This window comes from Pagrus pagrus, assembly GCF_965226575.1.
Source record: "Pagrus pagrus genome assembly, chromosome: 21".
NCBI lineage: Eukaryota > Metazoa > Chordata > Actinopteri > Spariformes > Sparidae > Pagrus > Pagrus pagrus.
Window position 1 is genome coordinate 6,079,151 of NC_140208.1, and position 18,967 is coordinate 6,098,117.

At 39.9% G+C, this 18,967-nt stretch overlaps 1 protein-coding gene across 1 annotated transcript; it reads left to right on the forward strand.

The window, feature by feature from the left end:
• The first annotated feature begins 3,168 nt into the window (after window positions 1-3,168).
• On the forward strand, window positions 3,169-18,678 carry LOC311251024 (very long chain fatty acid elongase 6-like). The gene is made up of 4 exons (XM_084343283.1): window positions 3,169-3,490; window positions 8,615-8,746; window positions 12,201-12,352; window positions 13,430-18,678. Exons 1-4 carry the CDS (start codon window positions 3,405-3,407, stop codon window positions 13,858-13,860), a joined length of 801 nt encoding a protein of 266 aa, XP_084199409.1. The 5' UTR covers window positions 3,169-3,404; the 3' UTR covers window positions 13,861-18,678.
• Window positions 18,679-18,967: the final 289 nt, after the last annotated feature.

Below are 18,967 nucleotides of genomic sequence, written 5' to 3' on the forward strand. Positions count from 1 at the left end.
TCTTTAACTGGAGACGTTTACAAGCTCAGAAAATCCTTCATGATTTGTCCAGCAGATGGACCTGGAGTTCATTCTTTACTTTTTAAACCCTTTCACTCACTCAGCAGTGTTGGAAAGTGTCCGTTATCAATCCATTACATGTGACTGCTTATCATTGTGATCAGATCACATGTGTATGAGCTGACTTTCATGTACGGAGAATGAGGGGTTGTGATGGCTGCCAAGCGAGAGACCACTGTTCGACACTGTGTTTCCACATTTGTTAGCGTGAAACCACTGAATGTTATCAAAGTTTTGGGACATTTTAAATGATTGTATTGACAGTATTAGGTGTTTTAAGCCAGAGACCGCTGTTTGAGACAGTGTTTCCAAATTTGCAAGCATGAAACCACTGAATATTTTTTTAAAAATGGGACATTTTTCCATTTTCCATGTTTGTGGTGACAGAACTTGGTATTTTAAGCCAAAACACGATCTTTGTCAAGCGAGAGACCACTGATTGACACTGTGTTTCCACATTTGTAAGCGTGAAACCGCTGAATGTTCTTAACAAAATGTTCTTACAGAACTATTTTAATTTTATTTTAAGCCAAAAAGTGATTTCTTTTTGATCCTAACCAAGTAGATTTTGTGCTGAAACTGGACCGGACAAAAAGCACAGCGTAAAGGAAATGCAGAAATGAACATCACCATCATTTATTCCGGTGATAGGGTTTGTTGCAACACAGTGAACTTGGGACCTGACTGCTAACCTTTACCTTTGATCCAGCCTTGATTGTGCGTCCAGCGCTGCCGCGTCACATCAGGTGAGGTAACGGACGTGTACAGCTGTGCAATCAGCAGTCTTGTGTAACTGCACACCTCACAGTTTAGATATATTGTGAGTGGCTGTTTCCCCTTTGGCACATATTCCAGTTTATCAATGAGCAGATTCAGTAAGTGGCTATAGATAACAGGACTGCACATGAGGACAGATGATGTGGAGGTGAAGGTGTGGATTTTATAGAGTGACTGATGTGGAATTAATTAAATTCATCAAGTATATTGGTAGAACAGATTTAACTGAATACAGAAGGTATCTTCTCAATGAATTGTTTCATGGTTTGGTTTATAAAATGTCTGAAAATAGGGAAAAATGTCCTTCACAGTCTTCCAGAGTCCAACGTGACGTGTTCAGATTTCGTGTTTTGTACGATCAAGAGTCCAAAACCCAAAGATATTCAGTTAATTATTATTGGATGCTAAGAAAATCAGCAATTATTCACATTCAGGACCAAGAACAAATGATAAGAGAGAGTTTATGGTGACACGTTTGTACAGTGCAGTGCAAGATGGACATTTTGTTTCTCTTTGTTCTGAAGCCACGTTCAGACAGAGAGGAAGATACAAAACAAGGTGCAAACATGACGTTGCCTATGCAGGACAACTATGAAAGAGGATAAAAATCAAAACTATTAATAGAGGTGAGAAGTGAAGTGGTGCAGTAGCAGCAGTACAAGCATTAGTAAAAGTCCCTGAGGATATACAAGTAGTCAGGAAAGGTGCAGCCAGTGAATTTCGACCAGTCTATTTTCAAAATAATTGCCAATTATCTTTAGGCTGATTGCCTAATTGATGAACAGTGGTGGAAGAAGTACTCAGGTATTTTACTTAATTAAAGAATAACAATGACATACTGTGGGACGATGTGAGTAAAGGCCCTGCGTTTAAAACTCTACTTGGGTAAGAGTACAAAAGTATTACTAAAAGTAAAAGTAGAATAGCTGATTACAGAATAATATATATTACTGCATCATAATAAGTAATATGTGCAGGGCTGGGAAATAATATCAGTGTGGCAACATATCTACAATATTTGCCTCCAAAATGAAGAAAAAGTAGCATAACATGGAAATACTCAAGTAAAGTACAAGTACCTCAGAATCTACAGTACTCGACTGAATATTCTCACTGAACTAAAGTCTAGAAACCAGCACCCAGTGTCCCAGTTTTGGTCAGACTGGACCCAGACGGACTCACTGGTCCTCTGTAGGGTCAGCACTCTCGGTGTTAACGCTCCCACCGCATCATACTACGTCACCACTAAGCCCCGCCCCCGCCGCATGCTCGAGGAAGAGAGCGAGAGAACGTGCTCTGACTGCGTCAACCGCCCTGTGACAGCGCGAGGAACCGGAAGCACCTGCTTTTACCTTCACAGTAAAGTTTAGGACAGCAAATAATGATCGTTTTCTTTTAATGATTAAATTATTATAAGTTATAAGTAATTTATGACTTACTTTAATCCATACAATGTCATTACACACCAATTAGATATAATTATGGAAGAGCAAAAATTACTTTATTTAAATGATATAATAAATCTATTTTGCTATATTTTATCCTATATTTCATATATTTTTTCATATATGATGTATTGTACTATATTCATTGTTTATTAAATATTAAACTGTTCTATACTAGGCGACAATATTTTTAAACTATGCTATATTGCTGTATTATACTATATATTATGTTATTCTGTTTTATTAAACTATATACTACATCATATTATATAGTAATAAAGAAAAACACTCAGTATAATGTGCTTATTCATATTATCTACATAGTATTCTTGTGTATGCTGTTGTAGTAGATAGTATAATATTACTCTTGCCAACTTTGCTGCTACTAATCACAGCAAAAACACTTGGTTAGGTTTAGGAAAAGATCATGTTTTGGCTTAAAACACCTGGTTTTTTGCACCACAAACACAGCGAGGTCTCAACTGTCGAATTCCTCCTCCTGACACGTATTATAGAAATAATAATATGTACTATATGTTATAATAATAATATATGTTAATATGGTGTATACCATTCTTGGAAATCTGCGTTAGCTGTCAACATTTTATTTTGGTGACTGGACTGTTCCACTTGTTAACAAGGGGTGATATATAATTATTTGAAAGAACATAAGCCTTTCTTAACATCATTTCACAGGCTCAAACTGTAATTCATGGTTATCTGACCCCATATAAAGTAAAATAAATAAATAAGTGCGTATTAAGAGTATATTTAAGTCCTAATTGAAGCATTAGAAACTGCGGCCAAGACATTTTGTTGCGTCATCGCTCCTACACGTTTTATTTTGAAAGTCCGAACCGGAATAGCATTGTTTCAGCTAGCCGTTGCTGCCGTTAACTGGATGCCGTTAATGAAAGTGAGTGACAGTCAGAGGGGAAGTGCATCTGGCGGTACCGCATCCTTCCGTCACCCCGGACTTTAACCGGTGATAATCCAGCTAATATCATCCGGATCACCGAGCGGCTGTCAGACTGTTCGTGTAGCCCGGCTCGGCGCGGTCACATCCCTCCGAACACCACACATTACACCCCCCCCCAGATACTTCCAGGTTCCCGGGTGAAGATGAACGACAGCTCAGCGCTTGCGGAGTACGATTTCGAGCGGCGTTTCGACGAAAGACGGGCTCTAGAATGGATGCAGGAGAACTGGTATGTACCCGGGAGGATGTTAGCTAACGGGGAAATGCTAGTTAATAAGATAAAAGATGTCCTCCTCCTCTCACCAGACAGCCTGTGGTGGGTGGTCGGCTCTGTGTAACTTCATGTCCGCTGCTGCTGCTGCTCGCCATGCGGACCCGGTGTTACATTATTGAACTGGTCACTTCTCCCTCCATTAATGTGGTTTTCTTATGTAACTGTTGTCTTAACGTGTCTCATTTCAGGCTCAGGTTAATTAGCTAAAGTTAGCTTAAACTGTTTAATTTACCCGCTTTAATTCAAACGTCCTTGAGGATGCACGATATGACTTCATCAGTGCTCCCATAGGCCAGGCTCCCATCTAAATTAAATTATTATTTCATTAACGGCTATTCAACCGTTAAGTACATCTAATCCAAATGCATTAACACATCTTGCATTGTCTATTGTGTATGCAACCAAAACAAAGGGCCAAGTGCTGGATCGCTGCCTGTACAATCGCATTCTTCATTGTCCAATTAAACGGCTCCTAAAGAGGGAGTGACCCTTCACTGAGAGACCTAGTAGGACCACATTTTTGTAGGCCTGTGCAAGAGTGAAACTAAATACAGCAGTTACAGGAGAGAGGGAGCTGTCAGAGCAACGTCCAGCCAAACACATCCCCCACCAGGGCCTCCACACAGCATGGAGGATGTAGACACCTTAAAGAGGGGCGAGTGAATAATAGCAGGAGCTCTGAGGTTTGGATCCACTTCAACATTCCTGCTGCTGAATCGTCCAATAACTTTGCTGTAAAGGCACAAAATTGTACCTCCAGACAGCAGATTATTCCTTCACAGATCACTTCAGGCCACATAGATCTTTCTGCAGCCTGTAGTTATCTGCTGTTAACACTATTCACCGTGCCTATTGTTGTTTTCCAGCATACAATATCACTATAAGGCAGATTATTGTTTGAAATGTTCTAGTACAGGTGCCAATACCATAGATGACTTTGATCAATACAAACAGGTTTTTCTTTAAGATTACAGCTGCAGATATTTATTTTTGATCATCATCTAAAGGTCCTGTGTGTAGAATTTTGGGGGATTTAGGGTCAGAAATTTTATATGAAATGGCAAAGATACATCTTGAAACAAAGTTGCCGTGCTGGAGTTCATCCCAGGACTGCAATTAACAGTTACTCTCATTGTCTGTTAATCTGTGGAATATCTTTAAGATTAACTGATCAGTTGTTTGCTTGTTTTAAAATGGAGAAAAATGTTGATCACTGTTTTGCAAAGCCGAAGATGACATCCTAAAATGTCTTGTTTTGTCCACAGTTTAATGTCATAGAGGAGGAAAGAAACCAGAAAATATTCACATTTAAGAAGCAGAAATCAGAGAAATTTGACTTATTTTCATTTAAGAAAATACTCAAACCAAGTAATCGATTATCCGAATAGTTACCGATTAATTTATAGTTGACAACTTATCAATTAATTGTTGCAGCTCCCAGAAACCTACTTAGAGACAAAATAGTGTGTGGTTTGATGCTTATCTTTGTCACATATGACAGAAAACTGAAGATGTATTGATTTTGGACTACAGGTTTCAAAAAAACCTTCTTTGATTTGAGTGCTGTATCGAAGGCCCTGATAAATTATAACGGGCATATTTCACTTTTCAACTCTGTCAACACATCACAGCCACACCTCAGGTTGTTTGCTGAAACTTCTTCTGATCACCTGAACCATATCACCTGTCACTTACACACACTATTCCTCTCTCTCTGACATGTGTTATGTAACCAAGGGAATGTGACATCCAGGTGACAGGGTCAACCGGTTGTTTGGCATGAAATACCATAATTATTGTTTTTTAAATTTCAATTTATCTTGTCAGGTTCACATTGCAGACACAACATTATTTAAGAAATTCAAAACAAAATGTTATTTGAGCTATAAAATGCACATCACTGTTCCTAACAGCCAAAGACGACTTCTCCAGTCCAAACATTTACACTTAACAGTAAAAGGGAAGCAGCAAATCTTCATATTTGAAATTAATTAATAAATAATTGGTTTAAATAATTCTGGAGAAAATATCTCTGATTCCAGCTTCTTGAATGTGAATATCTTCCGCTTTCTTTCCTCCCCTGTGACAGTAAACTGAATATCTATGGCTTGTGGACAAAACAAGACATGTGAGGACGTCATCCTGGGCTTTGGGAAGCACTGATTGACATTTTTCACAATTTCTTGACATTTTATAGATGAAACTACTCAGAGATTAATCAAGAAAATAATTGACAGGTAAATGGATAGTGTAAATAATCGTAAACTGCAGCCCTAGTCTGCACTAATAATGTATTGTGGTTCGTAACGGAGCCCTTAGTATCACCTCTCCTTCTCATTACCATCCACATTAATGTTAATCATTCTGCAGGACACACACACACACACACACTTCAGTAATGTAGCTAAAGAGGACTTTGTGTTACTCCTTGGCGCAGCAGTTTACAGAAAGGGAGATGTTCTTTATCGAATCAGCTCCTGTTCTCAGGCAGTATTAATGAGTAGCTCACCTTTAGCCTGCACCATAGCTCTTCATCTTTCTCTATCTGTGTTACACACACACACTCGGATATCTCTGAGTGCACGTGTTCTTGAAACGCTGTTTATTGAGAGCTACTTAAAAATGCTGCTCTCTGCCTTTGGAAAACACTGTGGAAAGCTGGATTAGACAATGGACATTAATTCTAATAATTTATTAATCATTAAGTCATTCATCAAGCAAAAATCCTGGTTCCTACTTCTCTTATGGGCTCTCTTATGGGCTCTGCCCGTAGGTCAGAAAACATAAGAATTTTCAAGACGTCATTTTGCAGTATGTGGGTGCAACTAAAGATTGTTGGCATTGTCAATTAATCTGATGATTTGTGTCATGATAATCCTTTAGTTCGTAAAATGTCAAAATAATTTTTTCTTAATTTATTTGTATTGGCCCAGGGGAGAATGAGAATTTAATCTTTGTTGTTTCTTTTGTTCTCTTGCTTCTCTTGCAATGGATTGAGTATACTTAATCCCTCTCTCCTGTTTAACTGGTTTATTGATATACAAATACCAATAGAAATTGATCCCAAAAAAATAATTTTGATACACGCTCATCACAATTTCCCAGAGCCCAAAGCAACGTCTTCAAAATGCTTCCTTTGTCCAACCAACAGTCCAAACCCCAAACACTCTTCATTTACTGTCATAAGTGAGAAGAAAAGCAGCAAATCCTCACATTTAAGTAGTTGAACCAGTAAATGTTTGAGGGGTTTTGGTTGAAAAATGACTGAAAGGAATTTTCTTTTGATTAACTAATCGATTAATCTAGTCGTTGCAGCTAGGGTGGCACAATACAGCGTTTCAGCACTGACATTGCGATGTGCACATCTACAATAGTCACATCGCAGGATAAACTCAGACACGTCATATTCTAACTTTTTGTCGCTTGATCCAGAAGCAAAACTTGAAACTCGACTAATAAACAGGTGATATGTGTCTAAAATTACATAATTCAGTCTGATTTAAGGGTTCTTGGATACATGGGAATTGTTTGCTGCTTGTGAGTGGCATGCAGGCTCGGCACGCACAGCAAACCACCAATCACAATTGATCTAGATCAGTTTATCAAGTGAAGCAGGGCCTGCTGTGGGTGTTTGATAAAATCAGCCCAATCATTCTGAAATTAATATTTTCTTTTCCAAATAAAGCTACCCAACTTATCTGGAGGAAATTCCTGTAGTTTTTCACATTGCAAAAGAAACCCAAAATATCACAATGTCAGTTTTATTTCCAGTATCGTGCAGCCCTAGTTGCAGCTCTGTTTAATCTGTGAAATTGTATTTTTCACTATTTTCATACATTGCATATACTAAATAATCAATAAATCAAATCAAATTAATCAAGAATAAAACTGGTATTTAGTTACAGCCATAGCAGCTTTTAAATATTTGACTCTATCAGTCCTGGAGGCTTCATGCAGGTTTTTCTGCCTCCAGCCTGGTTGGACTGGGAGCAGCTATCAGAAGCATTAACTGGGTCAAGCAGCAGCAGCAGCAGCAGCAGCATCTACTCATCCTGATATGTATTGTGCCAATCTGGATTAGTCATCTGGTGTATTCCCAGACCACTTCAGTCGCACGCACACCATCACACATGTAATGCACACAGACGGTGTTTATTTATGAAACGATTTTACAATATCAGGTCGGGTTGATTTTAGCACAGTGCACACATCATCTGTGATATTCAGCTCTGCTTTTTGTGTCCGAGCTCCGGAGCTGACTTTTTCTGTTCTGTCATCATTTTCTGCTACTGGCTCTAATTAAACTGGTATCATTGGCTGCTGATAAGCCAGGTGGAGCAGTGCCCAGTTCAAATTGCCTCATCACCCAGACATGGCAGTCTGAGTGGTCAGTGTGTCAGCCACTAATCTCTGTTAATCCTCTGCTGTGATTATAAATGAGGATAAGTATCAGGCTGCCATCAGGAGTGAAGGATTATAAAGATGACTTTTTTAATTTATAGTTTTGTAAACATGATATATATATATATATGTCATGCATTTACCTTAGACATGACCTCAGCAGCAGACAGTCAGATGTGGTCATATTTGCTTTGATTTTCAGCTGTCTGGTCTGTTCATCCTATTTGAGTAATGTCCTTATGTAACAGTGTTACATCTGTATCATCACTGAGTGTTTCAGGGTTTGACTGAGGTGATGTAGAGTTTAACAGGACTGTTTGTCAGAGGACGTCACCTTCTTCCTCTTTTGTAACCTGATAGAGGTCAGAGTACATGTGAGCACTGTTACCGCTCCCATCAGAAGGTTTAGGTGCAGCACTGAAGCTAAATGAATGTAAAATCAATGTGGAGAGCATCAAAACTGACTAAATGACTTTGCCCAGATCTGATGGTTACAGTTTTTTAGGATGTGTTGATTCAACTGTGTGTTTATTTGGAAGAATGTTGTTTGTTTTGTATCGTACCGACAGGTTTTTCCATAATTTTGTCTACCCTATATGAATGAGGCTAGGTTAAATAACCCCGCTAATGTTCTGGTTCTGTTCAGTGCGTTATAATGTTGTCTTTTGTCGTTCACAGGAGCAAGTCGTTCATGTTCTGTGGCCTGTATGCTGCGCTCGTGTTCGGCGGTCAGCACTTCATGAGAGAGAGGCCGAAGCTGAACCTGCGACGGCCTTTAGTGCTGTGGTCACTCAGCCTGGCTATCTTCAGGTGAGTCACATGGTGTTTTTCCCATCGGTTTGACTCGGCACATCGGCCCAGCACTGCTGGTGATTTGCATTTCCATTACAATAGGGCTTCCTGCCTGAAGGTGTGTCTTTAACTGATGAGGTGCTTATGGCTTGTGTAGTGGTCAGAGGAGCTGCTATAAATACTCTTCCTTCGGCTCCTAAAAAAGCTCCATACATTTATAACAAACACGTTTAATTGTCTATAACTTATTCGCAATAAAACTCCTCTAGTACTTAGTTCTTTAAAAGCTTGTATCATGATGCAGTAAAATCAGGAAATGCTGACTTGGCTTGGCTCCAGTTGGCACATTAAAACTTACAATGGAAATGCAAATCGGCATGACTCTGTTTTGACTCCTCTGATAAAGGTAAAATGTGTGACAAACAGCTTTATAATGAAGTACTGTAGTGCTGTCTGAGTACATCTTCCATCCCTGAACAAAGCAAGCAATTTGTCACCGTAGACTAAATGATTAATTGAAAAATATGACATACAAATTGATTGATAATGATAATGACGTTGGTTACAGCCCTAATCTGCAGTGTGTAACAGGTTTAAAGGTTTAATAGAAGACAACAGGGTGTAACCGTCTAAAGATATCTGTAGGCAGAATATTTATATAGAATATGATCTCGTGGGCTCGAGCATAAAATGTGTGAAACTCAGAATGAAGTTTAAATCCTCTGAGGGGAGAGCTGTCTGTGTGAGTCACCTCATTATAGCTCCTTAACTAACATCGTTTTCAGAAAACTAAGCTGCAACAAGAATAATGATTCATGGTGTGGATTTTGATTTGGATTAATGCTTTACGACCTGAACGTCTTACAGGTTTGTGCATGTAGATGGAATAAACTCAGGATGGCTTGCTGCTTGTCTACTCTCATCCCCCAGTCCTTTTATTGGTTGTTTTTACTTCTGATTTGCTGTTCACAAAGATGAGTAATTACTTTGAGTTCTGAAGCTATCTGGTTAATCAGGAAGATGATATCATTTCATCTGAGGCCGGATGAGTTCAGGTTGGGAATGTGCTCTGAGAACGTGTGACGCCTTAAAAGGTTGAAACCAGTTACATGACACGACTGTCACCAACACATTCCTCGCTGGCTTTAAAGGTGTGAGCTGTGGACTCAAAGGAAAAGGACAAACAATTCACAGAAAGAATTTTCACACCTCGAAAGCTGAGATTGTCATCTTGTGTGTTGCAGCAATGTTATGTGAGTGTTATAGAGCACAGTGGTAGCACGAACTTCTGCTGCACCGGTTTGTTGTCTCGTCATTTCACAGGATTTGAAATTTCTTCCTCGGTCGATTTACAGAGTTTTGTTGTTGTTTATGTTGTAAAGATTACTGTGTAGCTTTTATTTACATTCCATTAGATGAGAGAATGTAGATTATAGTAAAACCCTGGAGAGTTACGTAATGTATGCGATGCTTATCTTTAAATCCAATTACCATACGAAAGCCACATTTTCATATTTAAAACATCTGCCACTATACGTGACTAAATGTTTGTTGCTTCCACTTAAAAACAAACAAACGAACATGGAGCCGACTCTGCAGCCGCTGCCAGCAGAGTTTGTAGACACGGTGACCCACTTGGCAGGTGGCAGCAGGCGGGGCTGCTGCACAGAGCTCCATCACCGGTGGATCTGTGGTGTGTTGAGCCCTCCCTCTAATCTTAATCCCACAGCAGTGGGCACAACCTGCCCTCTCCACCCCACCGCTGCCTGCATACAGGACATGACTTTAAGGTTTCCGAGGCTCTTAGATGGCCGGTGATATCATTAATCAACTCGCAATCACATTGATTTACGCTAAATGCTGTTGCAAACGTAACGCTAAGACACCTTGTTGGACTGGATGCATAGAATAGATGTTTTCTGTTGAGGTGCTGCAGCATGCTATTGTGGTAAGCTAATTCAGTTTTACAACGGACAACACCGTACTGTGTTTTCTTTTCAACTTGTAGTGATCCCACACTCGATTTTTAGGCATAGTATACCCTTAACAAAACAGGCTTTAGATAACCTCATGAAGTAGAAACCATAATGAGAAAAGCGGTAAGAAGAACCAGTTCACGTCTCTGCTTGGAAAGATGTCAAAAGCAGTATTTCTTGGATTGATCATTGAGAGACACGAGGAAGGAGTTGTATCTCTCATTTCATTCATACTTGTATAGCTTGTTTTCTGCAGAGCAGTGGAGGGATTTCTCTTGTAAATTAGTGTTTTATATTTTATAATGATTGTACAGGTTGTGCTTGAAAATCAGACTAGCCGCACTGCACAGTTTAGGTCTGTTTGTTAATAATGTTGGGCATAAGAATTGCTTCCTGCTCTGGATCAATGTATGATTGCACTACAGTATGATTGCATTGCTCTTAGAGGCTTTTATTGACATTACAGGGATGAGTAATGTGGAGTGTTTATGGCTGTAGCAGAGCACAAACAATGGACGAGTGTATTGTACTCTCTGGATGAGTGATGTTTTTATGAGAAACGATGACATGGGTTGTAAAAATGGTGTTTGCAGGCTCAAGTTAGAGACTTAGGAAGTATCTTGACCCTTGACATAGTTTTTTTATACTCTCTGCACTGGCTGAATGATTACACGGTTACACATCAGGGCTCAAGACTGAGACTATCCCATTTTTCCAAGGGAGTTGTTGGATTGCCTTCAGAATGATGATGCTGGCTGCTGCAATAAGGCTGTATTTTCTGTAAAGAACACAACGAGGTAACCTGGTAATGTCTGTTGAATATAAATAAGGCAGATCATACTTTTTATTTTTGATAGTTTAGTGTAGGACTGGAGGGACTGGATATTTGCACTTGTTCCCTCTGTTTGATTTGGATGTGGTTGGTTAAATTTGATTAAATTCTTTTCGATTTGGTGGCATCAGACTGAAACCAGAACCAGTATTGCATAAATATGAAACTCAGAATGCAAGCTGGGAACTTGAACATGAAATTGCTGTAAGTGCAAACAGATAAAGACCACACGGTCTCAGATAAAAGCTTCTTTATTCTTGATGAACTCTGTCCTCTGAACGTCCTCGCCCTGTCTGGCCATTGTCTTCAGCCACTCCTTCATGTGCCCCTTGCACGTTACATATTTGCACTTGGAAAAAGGTATATATTATTTTCTCATGAATTATTCTTATCATTCTTTCCTCTTATTTGAGTTCTTTAAAAATGGCTGAATATCAAAATAGTTGCCGATTAATCGTCTTTCAATCGACTGATCGTTGCAGCTCTAACCATTGCAACAAGGAACTACAGCTGAACGATCTGCTTTTAGTTCAGCATGATGGAAGCGTAGATGTTACTGAAGTAGCTGTATATTAATAGTAATTGTATGGTTTCCTTTGAACACATCAGAGTTTGAGTCAAACGGTCTGTTAATGTGTTTGCATGCCTTGTGTTTACTCTGCAGTATCATCGGAGCGCTGAGGACTGGCCTCTACATGCTGCACGTCCTCACAACCAGCGGCTTCAGGCAGTCGGTGTGTGACACCAGCTTCTACAGCGCCCCCGTCACCAAGTTCTGGGCCTACGCCTTCGTTCTTAGCAAGGCCCCCGAGCTGGGTAAGGCTTCCTCCTAATATCTTCTCATACTGTGTACTCCTCCATGTCCACATTTCATCTTTAGCTACTGATATGTTACACACATTAAGATGTCTGTTAAAACTAGGCTAAATGTGTTTGAAAAGTTGCTGTCTAACTTCCATTTGACTCTTGGTTTAACAGACTTTAAATAACGTTAATCTAAATTTCAAATAAGTCCTAATTACATGTTGAAATGGAGGGGATTAAATGCTGTTGAGGCCGTGGTTATATGTCAACAAGAGGTCTGAAATAAACCTTCAATTTTCAACAAAATTTAACCTTAAAGTTCAGAAGCGTCTTGGTCTATAAACAAGTTGAAACAGTTGAGGCATGTCACTTGAATTCCTCACCCTGAGCAATTTACTGTGTGTTCACATGCAACGACAGGCATCAACTTTAACTTTGAATGACTCTTGAATTATGTACCTTGAAGCACTTAAACTTTCCAGTAAATTTAGCAGCAGACAATTACCTTAAGAGCTTCCTCTGCCGCTGTCTGCACGCTAATCGAGTCTCTTCATGCTCTCTGTCGGACACACAGACCCGATCGCTCTGGAGGAAATGGAGGCAGAAGCTGAGGTGGCAAGAAAACTCCATTAGTGCATGATTGATACAGATAGCGAGTTTCCTCATCTGCAGACAGAAAGAATGTCTTCACCCTCCTGTTGGTCAGGCCATTAGTTTATTACAGTATATACACTGTAATACTATAGATATGATAACATAAAATAAGCTTTTATTGATCTCCAGAGGGGGAATTCAGATACTGACCTGTGCATATAGCGCAGCACAATGTTCTGTGTAAATAAGTCTTATCAAGGACCTTCTGGTTTATGACAACTTTAATCTTGCTTTCACAAGTTTGTCCAGCTTTTCTATCAGTTATAACTCTGTACTCATTGAACTGCGTGATCGCTGAAGTCTGGGAACATACAGAAAAAACAGCAGTATCAGCACAGCAAAGTCTGACGGAGCAAAAAACATTCAGGTCCTTTTATACTTTATACTGTACTTTACTGTACGTTGTGAATGACTTCCTGTCCCCGTCTCTCTCAGGTGACACAGTGTTCATCATCCTCCGGAAGCAGCGCCTCATCTTCCTGCACTGGTACCACCACATCACCGTGCTGCTCTACTCCTGGTACTCCTACAAGGACCAGGTGGCGGGCGGCGGCTGGTTCATGACCATGAACTACGTGGTCCACTCTCTCATGTATACGTACTACGCGGCGCGTGCGGCCGGCCTGCGAGTGCCTCGTCCCTTCGCCATGATCATCACGGCCACCCAGATCATGCAGATGGCGATGGGCCTGGCCGTCCTGGGCCTGGTGTACCACTGGATGCACGAGGTGCGCTGTCCATCCAAAGTGGACAACGTCACGTGGGGCTCTCTCATGTACCTCAGCTACCTGGTCCTGTTTGCCGTGTTCTTCTACAACACCTACCTCAGAGGCTCCTCCGGTGGCAAAGGATCCAAGGCAGAGTAGTCTGCCCTGTGCTGTGTTGAATGTGCCATAAGTAGAAAATGACCAACAGTGAATGGGGCCATGAATGTGTGAGTCACAGCTAGTTACCTGGTGACCGGTCCTCCTCTTTTTATGACATTTTCACTTGACTTTTTATAGCATCTGTAGCTCAAAACAATGATTCATCTGTGGAATTAGAGAGTTAGGAATGAGGAGGTTCGGACTGAGCACAGTCTAATATGATCTCAGAATGGAAATTGATGAAAGGGAAAGGGATGGAGGAAGACCGCATTTGTGTTTAACTAACAGTACTCACTTTGTTTAAATGATTGCCTTGGTATTTAGACTCTCGACCAGTATCTTAAAAACAGCCATATGAGGGCCAAATACTTGTCAGAGGTGGTTAACAAATGTTTGTGTTCGTATGTCATCATGAAGAAGTGAGTTCTTGATTTATACGTTCAAGCTCTGAACTAGAAAAAAAGTACTTATGAATTTTAAATTGTTAAAGGAATAGTTCAACAAAACTGTTTTCTTTCTGAGAGTGAGATGAGAGAATTGATTTTAAAGATGTTATTGATAACATTCAGCCATGAATGTGGCAGTCCCTCTCCCCCCACTGCACTGCTGTTGTTTGAATCGTCACTTCCTCAAGTGGTTGCCAGTTTGTTGCATGTATTCACACATTGCTAACGCTAGATAGCTAACGTTAGGGCAGTACAGTGTGCTGTACAGCTCAGCCATTATAAGTTTTTTACAAACTGGCACCTACCATGACTCTTGATGCTGACGAAACACAGATACAATGTGATGCCAACAGCATTTACTATTGGCTCACAAACCTTGTTAGAAGCTGGAACCAGCCGTCCGAATTCTGACCGAGATAAACAAAACCCGACAAAATGTTTTAAAATTATTGATTTACAATCAAAATAGATGCTTAAAAAAAAAAAAAAAGAAGATTTGTCTGTATAAAAATGTTAATGAGTCAAAAAATGACATATAAGTATTGAGCTGGATGTCTTTAGCTTAGCATAAAGACTGCTAGTAGTGAGTGCATCGATGGTGAAATTAATCTGCTGCACTCTAGCTGGTTTCGAGCCCTCTGAAAGGATCCTTGTGGCCATGCGTCCTCTCACAATGGAAGCCAAGCGTAAGCTCTCAGGAATGATCCTGCGGTGCCTGAATCTCAAGTTGAAACGCAGATGGTTCCTGTAATGAAACAAGTCCAGTTGCATACGATATAGCACTTAGAACGTGATGTCTGTGACAACCCCATCTTCTCGTTTCACTCTCAGAAAAGAAAGCACATGAGTGTGTTACCCAAAACGTTGAACTATTCCTTTAAAATAAAGTGTGTTTTAGCCCGAGCCATAACTGTGACCTACAGATAGTACGTACAGGATTATAAAAAGGGAAGGAAACCTCACAATGCACTGAATGAAAGCAGGGTGTTTTCTCATGTTCGGTTTTAGCACAACACACGCGCACACACACACACATATTAAACACACACTGCAATTAAATGACTGTATTTAGCTCTGAAGCTTCATCACGTGTCGCTCTCAGAACAGCTCAGAAACCACAGAGGGCATTTTTTTTAACAGACGTAACTCGTACAGTGGTGATCAGTTTCACACGGCCTCTCCTTCATGTGTGCTCTCACCACACAAACACTGTGAGAAGATAAGATCTGAGTGATAAACACATTCTTCAGCTTACCTGTTGGGTGACATGTGGAGCTGAAGTCCTCCCGTCTGTCCTGTCTGTCCTTCTGTACAAAAGTTTACACACTGTGCACATTTTGCCTTTTTCATCTGCAGCGCCGCGTCAGGATCGAGGAGAGTTGAGCACTTCGCTGTTTTTGTCATATTTGTGTAGAGATGTTAGAAACAACCCGAATCACCTTTTCGTTCACAAGACTTTAGACCTGTTAAAGAAAAGAGGCAAAGTTTCACTGATTGTGTCGTGTCAGCGAGGTTCTCCACAGGTAGTCATTCATTTAGTCTGCAGCACTTTAATTGAAACGGATATAAAAGATCATAAAAAGGCAGATAAGATGATGAAGTCAGTGTAAACGAGAATAACATTAAATATAAGTTAACACAAAGTCTGTGATGCCGCCCTCTTGAGCAAAACCAAAATTAACAAATCTGAAAATCTAATTTTGTTCCATCTGAGCTAAAAGTCACTTTATTTGAATCACATTCGCTTCAACAAAGTGGTCGCTTTTCTTACAACAAGAACAAAAAAAAACAAAAACAAATTAGTCAAGTCAAAGTCAAAAAAAAAGAAAAGAAGAAGAAGGTGTCACAAACACGCAACAAAAGCAGCAAAGATAAATAAAAACAAACAGAAAGGAACAAAAAAGCAATAATGAAACAATTTCTATGTTTTCTGAATATCTCCGTCCAGATGAGCGTTATAATCCCAGATTATCCGTCCACACCAACACACCTGAAAACACATATCCAATGATAATTCATGTTGTGCGTGTTGCTGTAAACAGGAAGCAGATTGTTTACTTTTGTTGGTTGCTCAGCTTCAGAAAATACTGTGACCGAGGCAGTGAAACTCGACTGCTCTTCACAGAATCTAATCCTGGATTATTTGTCAGCAAAACATTGTAAGCAGCCGTTTTTGTCTCTTTTTTCCATCATTGTGTTATCAATGTCTGCCTACATGTGTGCGTAAGGCCAGAACGCAACCCGTGTACGCGTCAGCGGTTTTAATTGTAATCAGTTTAACCAGGAAATTATTCTTTCCTCTTTTTTTCTTGCCTTCTATTTTTAGAGGCCGCAAAGACTTCAAAATATCTAATTTGGGAAAAAACTAACTTAGATTAAAGTCAGGAAAAATGAACTTCTCTAATCCCTTTAATCCTCCTGTAAACCCTCATATGTATCCTGGGACCGTCGAGGTTCCTGTCCCCCAGTTTGGAAACCATTAGACTGGCTGCATTTCCAACCAGAGTCCCAGGAGCTGCTTTTATTTCAACACGTGTTTGTATTTGTTTCCACCTTGATCTAAAAACCAGTGAAGATGAAGCAAATTAGTCCACTGATGGACGATAAAACTGTTCCTACGCATCGTTGTGCTTCGTCGTTGGACCGTTTGTCGTCTGTAACTCCATGTTGAAGCACAATCAACAAAACAAAGGGGTCTGCGGCTGCAGATTTTTTAAAATGGCTGAAAAAATGCTGCGAGTACTCGATCAATCAGAACTATTCAGCAAAAGTTCCTGTACTTTTTGAAAGTGGGGACCTTAAAAATGTCGGCAGAGCTTAATTCAGACTGGCAGAAACATAGTTTGTGTGTCTTCTTTTGCAAATAGTTAATCTGTGGATAATAGCGTCTGTTGTGTGCTTACACATCGTCATATGTCTGTTTTGTTGCCCTTTTTATTTTAATGTGCGTAATACTATTCCTTCACTTCTTTGTCCTGTCGGTGTTGTGACAGTTTCCCCGTGTGTGGCTACATCCAGTATACTGTAGATCCATGGAGTGCAGCGAGTGATTACGGACCTATAATTTGATTGAAACTGTACTCGACAGTTGAACGTATGGGCTGTGAAAACAAAATATTCAGAAGTGCTGATTCTGACACAGAAAATGACGGGCTGCTGTCAGTGATTATCTGTATTAGCTGCGCTCGAGCTGCTAAGAAGGGAAGAAACAAGCCGATGTGTCCACTGTAAATAATAAGAATATTTATTTTCTTAATATATAACATTCTCTGGCAGATCTGAGACTATTTTTGTTAGGCTGTGGTTCATTTCTTTCCTCTTTCCATCCATCATGTTCGTGTGTTTCTTCCTTCCATGACGCCATTTTTGCCTCTTAAAATGTGAAGAGATGGAGGATCACTGTAAACACTTAAAGCCGTTGATACTTCATGTTGAAAGGAGGCTTCATTTGTGATTTACACTTGGTGTGATTTCAGACCGTCCCGTTTTCTTTCTTTTAGATAAAACCAGCGCACATTATGGTTAAATCTGTGTCCTAGCAGCGGCTTAAAAAACCCCACTATTACTGTCTTTTTGTTGTGAAGGAGCTGAGGTTTACATTAGAAACTTGTTTTCAGTTTTCCAGCTTGAACATTTGTGGCTTCGGCGTTTTGATACGCGACTCTGTGATTCGGTCAAGTAGCGCTCTCTGCGCAAATCTTCTTGGAAAAGTTAAACCACTATATATTTTACTTGTTATTCTGCAGAGTTTTGGATCTTCAGATGTGTTTTCATCATTCCACAAACGTCAAGGTTTAAATCCAATGTTTCCTGAGACTGTTAACGTACAAATATGTGATCGTTCCATCACAAAAACACGTCTGAAGATGCAGCTGGTTAACAGGTAAATAATACCAATGCTAAGGTTTGCGTGTGGAGCGCCGTGTGACCGAAAGAGGGCGTTACGTCTGGAGCCCTCCCTGTTTTATCTTGTTGCCAACGCAGCCTGAAGCTCCCTCGTGTTTCTTCTACTTCTCTTGACTACTAAACCTGTACTTTTACTGTAAAACAGCTCGAACTGTTGGATCATTTTGAGAAGGAACCAAGAGAAGACTCAGAAATGATCCCCGGACTTGTTGTGACACCTTTTTTTAAACTTGAACTTTGTGTGCCAAACGTTGCTTCTGTTTTTTTTGTTTTTTTTTTCTTTCTTGGATCGATGTGAGCATCATGTGTGTCTCATCATGTCTCCTCCTGTAAAACATCAGAAAACACGCTGATTTCTCCCCCTGTGGATTCAACCGTCGACTGCAAACGAAGGGTAACAAAAAAAACAGTTAAAGGGCTTTTGATGTTGAAATGTTTAATAAATCCATTCTGGTTTTAAAATGTCTCCGTTTATCGTTTCTTTGTTATGTTACAGAGAACAGGAGGATAATAACGACCATTCATTAAGTTATTTTTGTGTCGTTGGAGCCTAAAAACGAGTGCAAACTGCTTCAATTCAACTACTAGTCAAAAATTTGTCACTGATTTTCAATTAAAGTCAACAAAACTTAAATGTAGTTTGTGGTGGAGGAGACGTTGCTTCAGTTCTCTTTGTACGACACTAATACGGACTGTGTCCTTCTTTTAAACCAGGATATTTTATTGTGTTTTTGTATATGACTTCAGGGTCTTTT